Below are 15198 nucleotides of genomic sequence, written 5' to 3'. Positions count from 1 at the left end.
GTTCAGCGTGCTGCTCCACACTCTGTTTACTGCACACAGTTCCAACTGTGCCCTGAAAGCAGACATTCATTTTCTCACAGCATTTTCTGTGCATTCACCTAAGCAACACCCATTTCAGAAACATGAGTGAATTTATTCCCGACAACATGAAGAGCATTACCACCATTTCATGCAGGGAATTAAGGAACCAGATGTATGACAATGTCTGTGGCTGCCTGACAAGTTGCCACACATTGGCTGAGCCATGGTAACTCCACGTGCTCTTCATCCCTCAGCAAAACCAAGGGAATACGAGCACGACTCTCGATCACGCACTGGTTAAAATAAATGGATTCATTTCCCACCCTCTGTAAGGAAATTGGAGAGTTTATCATCAGAGACGTGGTAACTTGTCAAGCTGTGTTAAGGTGCCCGTGTGGCTGAGCTTTAAGACAGGGAAACAAAAATTTCCAGAGCCCAGATTTGACACATTAAGGGCCTTCTTTCCCCCCCCCCCTCAGAGTCCTTATCAATAAATAACCTTTCATGTGTCCATAACAGCTTCCACTGGGTTAAGCTGCAGCTATGAGGGCTTAGTCCTCCTGCAAATCAGACCCCCGAGGGCTCAAGGCAAGTACCAGAGAAACAAAGAACACACAGTTATTGGCCACCTGTGAAAAGTTTGGTTTCAGTGATCAGCCCTGCATCACACAGGGTCTTTTCATTAATCAACCCTCATTCAGCTCCAGAGAAAACCCAAGTCCTGCCTCCCCGAGGCAGAAATGCAGAAAAAATGCAACTAAAGATCACGTCAGAGTGCAAAGGCAGTGGGCTCAAAGCTTCAGAGACAACCTCAGTCCTGACATTTTCTACTTTTGGGGCATTTTATCCCTCAGAAGTGAAAGGTTTTGTATTTAACACACACATGGATGTAAAACACCACTCCCACACACAGCTGCTTCAGGAGAGAACTCTCCAAACAGGTCTCCAGCCTTGCAAACAGAAATATTGCTGTGCATGCAGGGATTGTCTTATTAAAGTCAATAAGAAGAATGAGGGCAAAGAGGCCTAGGGGGTCTCTCCTCTAATTAAATATTATTTGTAACACAAAAATTACTAATATGAATGAAGTCACACATGGAGTTTATTTTTCATCATAGAAATCAATGACAAAGCTCCCTCACAGAGAGCAAATCCAGATTTTTACTGGATATCATCCAACATAATTTTTGGCTGATAAAGAGATCTTTTCTAAGAGTTACACTAGAATTTAGACAATCACCAGAGAGACAGAGAAATAGTTCCTTGAGCCTAACAAACACATTTTTTAAATGTGACTGAAAATGGATAATCAAGATTTTTCAGTCAGAATCTAAATGATTTTTTTTTTTTAAAAATCTTTTGGATTTCATAAAGGCACATGTAAAACACCACATTGAGTCCAGTGACTAACCTGACTTTTTAAAGCCCCACAGAATGAAAGGGAGGGAGAAAAGTACTTCAAAAAGACAGGATTTTTATCTCAAAACACCTTAATGATCTGGGTGAGGGTAAAGCTGATACACAGCAGAACTGGGGGTCACATATTCTCTCGGTGTTTGTCAGCAGTGTTTTCCAACCTGAGCTGTGCTGCCCAGGGAAGGGCAGGCTAAGGCATGAGCCATTCAGGTTGAGCCTGGATCATTCTCCTGCTGCCTCTGGAGTATGGCAAGATGGAGGCTGAATTTTTTTGGGATAGGTGGGATGCAGAGGTTTCCTCTCCCTCCTCTTGCTGCCAGCTCTCCAGGGCTGCACCAGAGGGCAGATCTGATGTTGGGAAGAGGTATCTAAACCAAGCCACACAAGGCGCACTCTGACACATCTGGATGAGTTGTGGGTCACTTTTTTTCCTTTTTCTTTTTTCTTACCTGCAGAGTGGAGATCACTTCATCCCCAACTTCCTTGGTGGAAACAAGGTAACGGGACATCTCGGGGTTGATGATTCGGTCTTCCTTCTCCCAGCGGACTATGATGGGTTTCTCCCCATGGGCTGTGCAGCTCATCTCCTTCTTCTGTCCTTGTGTCGCCAAGGTGGTGTTTGGGTAGGAGGTGATCATAGCTGGAACTGGAAACACACAAAGCAACAACAACAAAAGGTTGTTCTTCAGTGAGCTGACAGGTCTGATGGCGCAGGGTTGTCCCTTCAGTCTGTGCCTCAGGCAGCTTGTTCATATTCAACCAGATGGACATAAACGTGAGGGAGTGTTTCTTTCTCATGGAAAAAAAAAACTCTTTTAAGATTGAATATGGGCCTCAAAGGGAGCTCAGCAGAGAGGAGCTGGAACTGGACAGTGGGGCTGTAGAAAAAAGAAGATGTGAATCCAAAGGAAGCCTGGGCTTGCTGCTCACAGGAAGACTTGTAATATAATTCAGTATTCAATATTCACAGCACATAAAGGTACTGGATAATTAATATAATTAATAAGCATTCAGATATGAGGCGAATAAAGAACAGATAAAAATGTCTTATTCCATCTGATGGGCTACTGTTTTATTTGCTGACAGTTATATGTTCTAGAAGTGTGTATGGCAGCAATGATTTAATGAAATGAGGGCTCAAGTAAACCAGGAGCTGTACAAAATTAAAAGAAAGGCTCTGCACCAAAGAGCTTACAGTCCATGCATGTGCTGAGTGCATAGCTAAACTGTACTGAAGTGAAAGTATAATTGAACTGACAATAAACCAAGCTAGATTTCAGATTTTACTGTATTCAGAAGGTATTTTCAGAATAGTTTGGACATTTCTGTCAACTTCATTAACCATTCTTTCAAAAAGGGCTTAAATTTTAATGTTGAAAAAAGTACTCTCTTGTTAGCAAAGCTAGTCTTAAACCCCAAGTATTTTCACATTTTGGAATTAAAACCTTCTGGAAATGGGAAGAAAACATGTTCAGGGTGTTCTACTGCAAACCCCTTCAAACACGGCGTGTTTGAAACAGGACAGCTCTTTGGCTTCCTGGGATTTCCTTCCCACATGGTTTGTCCACCAAGGAACAGCATCTGGGCTTCTGTGACTGGGAAGAACCAAAACCCACGAACCTGCCTCTCAGTTCAGGCCCTTTCCCTTCTTGGGGGGAGGCTGGAAAGCCCTGGGCAGCACACAGAGTGAATCTTCTTCTGAATGACTCTGTCCTCTCCTTTAAAGCACCAGAGGTGTCAGTGGGGAATCCCTTCTCGAGCTCCTGCACTCCAGGGCTGCCTCCTGCAACAGCCCCTCTCCCCTCGTTTTTATGCATGAACACTCACATCTTCTTACCAGAACAACTCCCTCACTCCACCTGAACCTCTCTGAATCCCTGTTTTAATCAGATGACGTGGGCAGAGGACCCGATTTGAGGCCTTCCCGCTCTTCCCTCCCTGCTTGGATTGCCGCTACTGCTGCACGGCAGAATAAAAATCCTTATTTAAATTAATTACTGTAATTGCAAGTCTGTAATGCTAATGCTTGGTGGCATGACCTTTTCACATGCCAGAGCTGTTGATGCTTGGATATGACAATATGTCAGGATGCAGCCCTTCCTGTTCGAAGGCTTCCTGAACCAAAACAAACCGATTTGAAGATTAACGGGGCCGTGGAGCTGTGGGTTTGAGTTAGGAATGGGATCTAATTACAGGAAGAACCCTTTGGAAAGGCCCTGTGTGACACATGAGGCTCCTTAGGCACAGAAATGCACTGCTGATGAAGTACATCTTGTTTAGCTGTTTGGGTATTAGGTACCCACTAGTTTTGTCCAAGAGAAGCATTTGATGAGAAGGAATTATGAGTTAGCAGAATAGAAAATTAGGATGAATGTGATTCCATCTTCCAGAGAATGAAAATAGCTTCAGTTTCATCTGGTGCCTGTCAGTGTGTTGGTGCCCACAAGGAGGTTACCTCTAGAAAATCACTCTTTGTGTCCATTTGCTTGTTGCTCCAAATCCAGAATATGGTTCCCTTTCCTGAAAGAAATTCCTCCTGAGTTTCTTCCTGAACTATCCCCATATACCCTTTTCATGTCCCATGATGGGTGACAGTGCCAAACCAAACACAACCCTCTTTCTTGCTTTTCAAAAACCCCAGTCTAGCTTGTGAAGCTCAATTTTTTTTTTCCTCAACAAACTTTCTTAATCAGAACAGCATAAAAACATGTAAAGAAAGATGACTTTATTCCTCAGATACAGCTTTATCCCTGCTTATCCTTCCCTTCTCCTCACATAATCTTCCACACAGATTCCTTATTGCCATAGCAATGCCTCACAGCTAAATATTTCCCCTTCCTCCAAAGCTGATTTTTTACTCTTCACAATTTATCTCCAATGATTCTAAACCATAAGCTCTTCTTTTTATCTTCCTCTATGTCAAAAGACTTCTGGTAACAAAGCCACATTCCCAAGGGTATTTTAGGCAACGTATTTCTTCATCCCCCAACTATCTTTAATCAAATTACTGATGCAAATAACTGAGATAAATGTGCTGGTGCTTTACTGACAAAATAATCTAGAAAACTGTAAATAAGCAAACTAAATCTGCGCTACATATGCATGAGATATTCTCTCAGGATGTCTTAAAAAATAAGTGAAGGCATTTAGGAATATGTGAAGATGATTCAGATGCCATATTGAGGGTGTGTGTCCTTCATAGCTCTTCAACATCATACACAGACAAATTATAATATATATTTATATAAGGGAATTGTGGAAGGGAAGGTCATGTTGCTGTGCATGTTCAAGGAATCCATAGAGACTCGTTCCACAAATTGGGAGTAGCCCACAAGTTGGGACAAATTAATCCAATCCTGTTTCCTCTGGGGTCATCCATGTCTTTCTCTTGAAGGATGTCATGTGGTGCTGGGCATAGTTAAAGATGTGTTGGTCAAAACCGGACAAAGTAGAAGCTGCAATTTACAGATCATGGCAATTTCCATTTTCAAGGGATGCATGTCCCTGCCAGCAGCATAATTCAGGAATTTTCTCTGTTTAAAGCAGGGCTTCCCATTGGAAGGGCAACCCACTGTTTTCCTCTTTCTTCATGGCAACCCAGTAAGGAGCAATTAAAAATTATTTAATTATATAATTATTAACAAATTATATTATTATTCATTATATCATCGAAACAACATTTATGATAGCATGAAATATTAGTGCTATATTACTGTATAGCAGCAATGTTATTGTAATTGATTATATGATTAATATCAACTATGTTTCTTATTAATACTATATTTTCTTTATAGCATTAATAACTTCATCATCAAAAATCGAAGTGCAAAATTCAGTAGCAGGGGTTACACTTAAGGATCATGGAACTTGCTCAGACAAAACAAGAAGCTTTACCTAAATAGCATCTTTCTGGAATTCAAATCCAGAAGGGAATTTTAAATCAATAGAACTTCAACTCTTCAATTTAAGCACAGTTTTTTTGGTAAAGCTGTAACCTGCTCAGCAGGTGAAAATCATGCTCAGTCCTCATCCTCAAGAGATGCCCAAGACTAGGAAGCAAATTGCTTGTCTCAAAGGCTGAAAGTAATATGTCAACACAAAAATAAGCATCCAATTTTTATGCATATAAGTTATTATACATTATTATAAAGGGCATCTAATTTGTGGCAAATATTTTCTACCAGTCTTCACAAATTTTGGAAATGAACATCAAAGATGTGACTTCACCACGTTCATTCGCTGTGAAGCTCCTGAGAGACGTGTTCTTCTAGGAGAAATGTTTTAAGAATTCCAGTTGAAATATTTAAATATTTCACAAAGGTAAATTCAGAAGACAATATTTTACTGTATTGCTTGGAATTAGGAAATAATTTGTTGGGTAAGCAATGCAAGTCTCATATTGAAACAATAATGGGTGACTTGTGTCAATAATCAACACAGCATGAAATTTAAATGTAAAAGCCCAATGTTTTAAAATTAATAGCTATTGATGTTCCAAATTAAAAAATAAATAAATAAATAAAAATTCAAGCATGTCAACCTGAGAAATTTGAGGAGAGAAGTAAAGATTTGATGAATTAATATGACAGACTGAATTATTTACTCAGCCTGAGTTTCAGGAGCCAAAGTAAATTCAGAAGATTTATTAATGAATATATTCTTTAAAATATTTTTAACTAAAACAGAACAAACCAAATTACCCCTGCCCCCAATCTGCCCTAAAAGGAGGGCTAGTAATCTTTTACCTGTTTCCATTAATAACTGTTAGATGAAGAGATTTCTGGACAATAGGCAAGAGTTTCATTAGCAGTTCAATTAGCAAAATTATTTAGTGACAGGAGAGTCTAAAAAAACAGTACTGCTGTGTAAAATGAGACTGTGAACAGCAGAAGCTGCATCTTTACATTTCTATTTAGTGAAGAGTCCGTGAGAATTATTATATATAATAGAGAGAAATTAAATCCAGACATGATCAATCCGTGTCCCAGCTACGTAAGTTGGCATTAAAAATAACCCATATTAAAACAAGAGACTCAGTGGTCTGTAAAAACTGCATTATTAGGATATTAGGACACCCATACAAGGTGATCTTTGGGAAAAAGAAAACAACCAGCAAATTCTAAAAAGAAAGAAATCACTGAGTGGGCGTGAATGTGGATTCTGCACACCCTAAACCACCATTCCAGCTCTTCCCCTGATAGAAATGAGGGTACTTTGATTATAAGTATTATTCAAACACGTGTTTCCAGGCTCAAACAGGCCTTGTTTGATGCCAAGCTTTAATAAGAATGACAGTGATGTCTTGAGCACTTGGCAGCTCCACCAGAGCCTCCTGATCTGATTGAATGTGTCAGGGCAAAGGCTGTGAACATTTAGGGTTCGTCTCTTATTCGCTCAGAAGTGGTTTCAGGTCACATTAGAGGAGGAGAAGATGATTTATTTTGCATGACAGCTACGAATTTTAACCAAAAGACACATTAATAAATTAAAAAAAGGGCTTTTTTTTCTCTCAAATCACAAAAGCAATTCTTTCCTCTTCCTCAGGTCTTTTCTGGCATGAGTTCTGTGTTTGTACAGTGCAAACTGATGTCTTCAAATGGTACACAGGAGACCAGCAGCTGCTTATATTTCCTGGTCTTTCCTTTGCCTCTGACGTGGTTCTGAAATGAATGTGACTTCCTTTTGCTTTGCCACACAGCTTCAATTCCCATTTTGTCTGACTGCACTTCCTAATAACCAGGAAAAAGGCAACGGGAAGTGATAAGATGACAGATTTGTCCCCTGCAGTCAGCTGTAGTAAAAGCCTGTGGAAATTTGTGACTCACATGAGGCACCGGAAAATCAGCTCCATCAAAGCTTGGCTAATTGTCCCAACAAAAATAAGCGATCACAAGCCTATAAAACATTACATTAGCATGTGTATAATTGTGATTTATGGGACTCAGACAAAGACCATCTTCCTACACAAGCAATTTTAGTGTTATCATCATCACCACTGCTGGAAGTGTGGATGCCTAAAAACAGTATTTGAAACATATCTCCATTAAGTGTAAATTTCTTGGGCCACTTTCTATTCCAAATCAATTATGATCTTTCATCCCCCTGTATAAAAGCCAGGCTGGAAAGAGCAGGAATGTTAAATAGTTAAAACTAGCAATACATAATTTCAGATAAGTTCTCCAGTGCTTTGATCTTAAATTGAATTCAGTCTGCCATCGAGATGGCATCAAGTTTTAATGTTAAATGAGAGGGTTACTGGTATCATAATTGTAAAGTACAGTGCTCTAATTTTTTGAGACTTACTGAATGCAAATCAGTTAAAAACAGACACTGTGGAACCACATGGGAGAGAGCTCTTTCTTTTTTTTTTTTAACAAGTTGATATGCTTTAAACTTTCCATTTGTATCCTTTCATTTAAAATACCTGAACAGTTTACAAGTTTAAATAAGAAAAGAGAAAACAAAACCAAAACCAAAAAAAAGGCAGAAAGTCATTGGAAAACACAAGCTTTAATCAGGAGCTATTTTATGACCCAGCAGTTCCCATGAGTCTTTTAGATTTTGGAGGCTGTGAAGTGACATGTGTAAATGTCCCTCCCAGGGGAAGAGAGGTAGGCACTAATTGGGGTATTGACAGGTTTAAATGAAGCAGAAACACACTGAGAAACTCTGGCTACAACAGAAATGAGTGCTGGTGAGCAGAGCATGCCGGGACATTAATGGTTTTCATTCACTGCTCACTCATGCAAGTAACTCTACTTTTAAGCACGGTGACCTGGGTCTATACCAGCTCAGTTCTGAGCTAAAAAGCCATGAAATACTATCTGCTGATGTATAAGAAAGAGAGCTCTGGTAGGCCTGATCTCCTCTAGCCACTCAGAGCAAAATTATATTTTTATTGTCTAGATAGATGCAGATAAACCAACATCATCCATGAGGACAGAAACAGAAATCAAATAAGTTAAAGCCAGCAAGATACCACTCCCTGTATTTAGTAGCCATTCTCTATATGAGTACATTAAACACAGGAAACATAAATATATTTATTTTCTGCGTATTAACACTGATAGAAAGGTGTTTTTGCATTGGATGGATTTACAAAAGCATTCACCTGTGCATAGAAGTCAAACATGTTCACAGACCCAGTTGGGGGGTTCATCCCAACCTGTCTTCAGATGGCTAAAATTCAGCCATCCAAGCTTCTGTTGTGGTCCTTGGGGCGAAACAAGACCTTCCAGAGGGCCATTCACCTTGTCTTAAAGGTGACAATCACCTTTTTATCGATGATAAAAGCACCTCAGGGTGAGCTGCTCAGACTTTTGCAGCCAACCTTTAGAAGCCCAGCCTAAAGTCAGGGAAATCAAGTGCTAAAGGCCTAATATTAAACTCTACATTCCCTCAGCTAAGGAGATTCAGGATGTTGAGAAATGCTACAGTCTCAGGATGTTAATAAATCTACAGTCTCGGGAAAGACAGGAAAGGAGATTCAACTGGGGGGAATGAGATCCTAATAAAAAACTCTGAATGCTTTTATTTCGATGGGCATCGATCTGGTTTCTTATGGAAAGGGGGAATTACCAGCAAAGAGAAACAAAGAGGTCTTTGAGAAGCACAATATTTATAAAGTAAAGATCTTCAGTATAATAATTCCCTGAGTTACTTTTACCCATAAATACAGAAGAAGCTCTTACAGCAGAAAAGCAGAAAGGAAATTTCTCACTTACTTTCATTATATTTAAAATGAGGAGCCCCCCTTTGGGAATTTGTTGTGACTTTTACATTCATTGTTATCATGTTTTTAGATGGTTTTATCAAATTTAAAGCCAAGCCTTTGTGCTGAGTATTTTGGGAGTGTTACACTGAATAATTAATACATTTCCAGGCAAAAGAAGTGGCTGACAATTTGGCTCCAGCACCCAAATGTCTAAGGCCAGAGGAAGTGGATGGACCCTAATTTGAACCCAGATTATAGTTATTCTGGTTTATTCAGAGCTGCCAATGTGCTCATCCGGCTGTGAGCCAGAGAACAGCTGAAAAGAAGTTTGAAAGCCAAATTTTACGCCGCTGTTCCTGATGCTGGGAGGACCTTGCTGCATAGCTGGGGGCCCAGAGGTTTGTCACCTATATAATTTAGGTCAAGGGGTATCATCTGTGTGTGTTTACACCTGACTTTATGCACAGAAATGTGTGGGAGTGAGTGAGAAAAGGGGAAAAAATAATAGCAGATGTTTTCCACAGAGGCAAACAAGGATAATTATTTCACTACCTGGAAAAGAGGACAAAGCAACCTTCACTGCCTCCTTCCCTTGACCTTCAGCTGTCCTGTAGATTCCTCTTTTCAATATGCTCTTAAAAAAAAAAAAAAAAAGTTTCTGCTTCTCCAGAGACCAATTTTTACCCCTCAGCCGAGGAAAGGCATCATAAATACTCGTGTTCCAGGCAGGAGTAAATTATAGCCATCCATCTCATGCACAGAGCCCGTGGCACAGGGCTGTGGGTCACTTCTTCCCCCCACGGTACCTTCCCACAGCATGAAGGAGTTCAAAGGACTTGGTTTATTTTTTTTGTGTGGTTGATTCTTTTTTTGTTTTTTTTTTGCCTTTAAATTGTGCTTCGAGGGAATAGAAATTTCCATTACCTCTTCCACACCCAAAAGCAGAGGCCAAAATGGCACTGGCTGATAATGTAACCAGCAGCAAAGCAAGAAGAAAGTCATTGCTTCTGAGCATGGCTTGACATATTGTGTGTGATGGATGGTGAATATGATAAATGAAGCAGCCAGTTACAGGGGCACTGTGAAAACACTCCTTTGCCTTTTTTTTTTTTAAATCATATTGTCAAATGTTTCTTTTTTAATCCGATCCCGAAAAGCACAGACCCAAAAACCGTGCTCAGATCCAAACTTGCCGCCTAAATTATTAAATAATAATAATTATCTAAATCATATCTAATTATTATTACTTGGGGTGCAAGAAATACACAGAAAGAAAAGGTTTTTTGGCCCCTGGTTGTAGGGCTTTCATGTTCCCAGCTGGGAAAGTAGGGTGCCCTACATTTCCTTGGCTCCAAAACGGATAATCTGAATATGGTGACAGCTCTGGCTGAAATTGGGATCTCAGGATTTCCCAGCTCTCTGTGATGAAGCTGAGGACCCTGAGTGTGCCTGTGGTTTGACACTGTGGGTGAGATCAAGCTCTGGGCTCCACAGCTTTTATTGTCCACAGTCAGCCATGGCTGGTGTGGTCCCTCAGACCCAGGTTCATGGGCAATAATCTGTGTGTGAAATCTACTGGTGGGGAGCCAATGGATGGAACTTCCCACGTATTTCTAAGCTGTTCTTTTCAACTGTTGCCTGTGTAAATATAAAACATTCCACCTCTCTCTGTCCACATAAACATTGGAAATGATACCGAAATGAAATTGTAGTTTTCAGCAAACCATCACTTACAGTTATAATTTCCCTAAACAGAGGCTGGGTGGAGAATGGATTGAGAACAGCCCTGAGGAGAAATGGGGAGTATTGTTTGATGAGAAGCTCAACATAACCCGTCAATGTCCACTTGCAGCCCAGACAACACCTGTGGCCTGGGCTGCATCAAAAGCCCTCTGGGCAGGAGGTGAGGGGGGGATTCTGCCCCTCTGCCCCCTCAGGTGAGACCCCCCTGCAGAGCTGCTCCAGCCCTGGGAACAGCACAGGGAGCACAGGGAGCTGCTGGAGAGAGCACAGAGGAGGCACCAAGAGGATCAGAGGGATCTCTGGGAGTAAAGGCTGAGAGAGCTGGGATTCAGCCTGGAAAAGAAAAGGCTCTGGGGAGACCTCATAGCACCTTCCAGTAAATAAAGGAGGCTACAAGAAGGCTGGAGAAGGACTTTTTACAAGGGCATGCAGTGTTAGAACATGGGGCAATGGTTTTAAACTGAAAGAGGGTAGGGTTAGATTTGGTATAAGAAATATTTTACTATGAGGGTGGGCAGGCCCTGGCACAGGCTGCCCAGAGAAGCTGTGGCTGCCCCTGGATCCCTGGAAGTGTCCAAGGCCAGGTTGGACGAGGCTTGGAGCAACCTGGTCTAGTGGAAGGTGTCCCTGCCCATGGCAGGGGGTGGGACTGGATGATCTTTAAGGTCCCTTCCAACCCAAACCATTCCATGATTCTTCACATGGAACTTTTCTGTTTATTCATAAACAAATGCAAGACCCACCAGCTGCTGAGCAACTTCTCTTCTTGTTAATCTGCCTCTGTTATAAAACTGGATTCAGAACATCAGACACTTTTCAGACACTAATGCTACTTCATTCTCCATAAATCCAGACAGATTTCAAATCCTAAGAGGCAAAAGGCACTTAAGACACTGCTTTCCATTAGCAGCTTCACAGGCTCTTCAATTCTTTACCTGACCTGACTAATTTCATACGTGACCAATGACTTAACCAATCAGATATTTTCCTTTTTCAAACTGAAGAAACCATTCATTATGCAATAGTTAGAGCTGCTTGTCTTATAAATAATGAGATTTCCTAGTTACAGGTGATATAAAAGACTGAAAATTGGAGAGAAAAAAAGCAAAGTACATTACAGTTCTAAACTTGTTCAAAAATCAAGACAAAATGCTCATGAAATCTTCAAAGAGCAAATTCTGATGGAAAAGGAAAAAGAGCTACGAAAATTCATGAAAATTCTCAAAACTAAATCTTTTTCAGCAAAACAATAGAAGTTCAATGGTTCGGATTCATGGAGCTAAAATCACTGTAAAGGACATGGATTTCCTGGTGGTCACCTGGGGATACATTCCTGACTTTTTAGTTCTATGAGGAACTGAAAGAACAGATTTACCAGGTAAAATATAAAACTCAAGGTTATTGTATTATTGAATCAAGTAAAAATTCTTTTATTTACCATAAAGTAAAGTTATCCCTAATTTCTAGTTAGCTTCTAGTCAGATCCTTATTTAACGAATTTGCCCATGGATGAATGCTTCCAGGTTCACTGCCAAAAACAAGACTGCAGGATTGATGGGCAGGACACTGGATTTGTTGTTGTATACCTATGCAACTTCTCCCCTGCAAATAACCTGATGGTAATTAAAGATTTATCATATTACCTAAAATCCCATAAAAAAATCATCCTGAGGCTTTATCTTGAGAAGCAATCCCATTTTTGCTCTCTTTTAAATGATGGGAAATCTGGTTGTTATTTCAAAGGTAGCATGAAGGAATCCTTTGTTGTTGAAGAAGTGCCACCCTTTCATCCCACAGTGTTTCACTGGGAACTCACAGCGGAAAGATACTGGAAAATGATGTGACTTTTTAAATTATCTTCCCAGTAAGATAAATGTAAGTAATAACAGCATCAGCATGATGCCAAACTAATAACTGAGTAGGGATACTCTAAAAAGGTGCTGCCACTGTCAAAGTAGCTGCAATTATAAGTCTATAATCCGGTGGGGACAAACCCACGAGATTCCCATCATCTCCACCACTTATGCAAAGAAAAGAGTGATAAAAGCAGATTGTTTCTCCATCCCAATTTATTTTATTTACTTTGTTTTCCCTTTAATAAATGCATCACTGATAACGTTGAACAACTTCAGGACATCTTGTGGACAAGCTTTTCCCCCTCAATTCCTAGGAATGAAAATGGGGGACTATTCAGCCAGGCTGCTTTGTCCAAGTCTCCAGCTCCAGCAATTGTCTTAAAGGGTTTGTTCCATCTTCTATTAGTATTGAATCCTGAACTTTGAATGCCAGAAGTCTATTTTGGAAGGTAACTATTCAGACTCTACTGAAGCACAGAATCATTTAGGTTGCAAATGACCTCCAAGATCATCAAGTATCCAACCTACTTGTTCAGACTTAAAAAATAAGTAGTAGTAGTAGTAGTAATAATAATAATAACAACAACTTTAATATATATCTATCCTCTCCAGATTAATCTTTTATGGATTAAAAAAGCAACTGATTTTAAATGGCAAATTCAAGCATCCAAGATTCCAATAAACAAAACAACTAAATCTCCCAGCCAGTCTCCAGTGAGATTGCTGTGATCATGTTTGATGATGCATTCTTTAATTACACAAACATTGTTTTCTCACAAGATAAATTCTCCTTTAGTACAGGGAGCACACAGTGCTCAGGATTATGGAGTTAGAGAATGATGCTATGTCTAGTTTTGCCTTATTTTTGATCATGCACTTGATTAGAAAATAATAAAAAATATGAAATGAAGTCCTTTGGCTAAGCCTGCTGGATGCCACACAAGATACTCTCATTTTACTCTCTTTTCTGTGGCAAAATGAAGGTTTTCTAGAACATTACTTCCCACCTTCTTTCACAGATGTTTTTCCTTCATTTATTTCTAGGCGTTCAAGTGGCTTTGCAGAGTTGCTGAACATCCCTGGCTGCAATTGAAGTCTTCCTGAAAATGTGCCTTGATTGTCTACACAGTGAATTATTCCTCAGATAACATACGGGGTATGTTTGCTGTCTTTTGAAGTAGTTACATGGCCAGAAAATATCTGAACTTCTGTTTTACAAAGGTTTTCCAAGGATAACTTGGAAGCCTCTTAAAGTTCTGTGATTCCTGACGTATTCTTATATTTATGCTGTGTACTTGACTCAGTTGCTCTGTATGAGCAGCATCAACCACGAGACAGAGTGCCCAGACCTAATCTTAAAAAGAACAGCTCATTAAGAAGATGAACTCTACTGAACTGTGGTGGAAAAAATATAAATATAAATGCAACCATATCTGCAGCACCGAAGAGAGGAAAAGCCTTCTCAGCCCCGTGTCGGTTAAATGCATTTTTAATACTGCTGCTAACAAATAATAATCCTTTGATTTTCCTTCCAAAAGCTTGCAAAGTTGCTGGCAGCTCCACTAACTCTCCCAGTTTCTATTGTCAGCCCTGCCAGTCTCTCATAAATCTCACTCGTCTCCTACACCTCTCTCTCCAGAGCTCATGTTCCTTCCCTCAGATTTTGCCAGAATAAATCCCTATAATCTCACATATTTCCCCCCCCCCCTCCTCTCCGAGCAGGCCCCTGTTGTGTTTTTTAATTAGATGGTGTCCTTTTCAGAGAACGGGAATTTGAGGCAAAGAGGTGAAAAAAGGGTCACTGGTAATTTATTGCTCTATCAGGGCTGAGCGAGCTGGTCACTGTGAGACTCTAAACCTGGATAATTAGTTTTGGAGGGAGCATTGGAAGATTTGGTACTCCAGGTGAAAAAAAAAAAAAAAAGGAATCTGAATCGTTATCTTAATCTTACTGAGTGGTCTCAGGAAAAACAGGTAATCTGCCAAGAATTCCCATGCTAAGCAAAGGCCGGGCTGTGCCCCGTGCAGAGCGGGGGTCGTGTGGGAGCGTGGCCAAAGCCCCCCAGGGCTGCGGGCACAGCAGGGGCTGCAAGGCCACAAGAGCCGGGGCTGCCCTGACCGGGTCCGGGCGGTCCCGCTGTCCATGGGGGGCCGGGGGTGGCCCTTTGTGACACGGGCGCCTTCCAGGGCCCTTTGTGACGCGGGACATGGGGGTGCCCGGAGACCTTTGTGACATCGCAGACCCCGCCCTGCCCCGGGGGTATATAAGGGGTGCAGAGCTCAGCCCATCCCAGCTGCTCCCCTAGAGCGGCTCCTTCTCTCTCCCTCTCTCTCTCTCCTCTCTCTCCTCCTCTCCCCCTACCCCTCTCCTTCCCTCCCTCTCTCCCTCCTTCAGCCTCCCTCTCCCTCTCTCTCTCTCCACAGGAAAGGACGACAGCGACAGGAACA

The 15198-nt window shown here is 41.0% G+C and overlaps 1 protein-coding gene across 1 annotated transcript in view; it reads right to left on the bottom strand.

Moving 5' to 3' along the window:
* Nucleotides 1-15198, bottom strand: part of DSCAM (DS cell adhesion molecule) — a 442603-nt gene that overhangs the window by 101813 nt on the left and 325592 nt on the right. The window contains 1 exon segment of the mRNA XM_050332764.1: nucleotides 1887-2083. Within this exon segment, the coding sequence (XP_050188721.1) occupies nucleotides 1887-2083 (197 nt within the window).

The sequence above is a fragment of the Myiozetetes cayanensis genome, unplaced genomic scaffold, assembly GCF_022539395.1.
Source record: "Myiozetetes cayanensis isolate MyiCay16 unplaced genomic scaffold, myiCay2020 scf5-8, whole genome shotgun sequence".
Lineage (NCBI taxonomy): Eukaryota > Metazoa > Chordata > Aves > Passeriformes > Tyrannidae > Myiozetetes > Myiozetetes cayanensis.
This window is presented reverse-complemented; position numbering and strand designations above follow the sequence as displayed.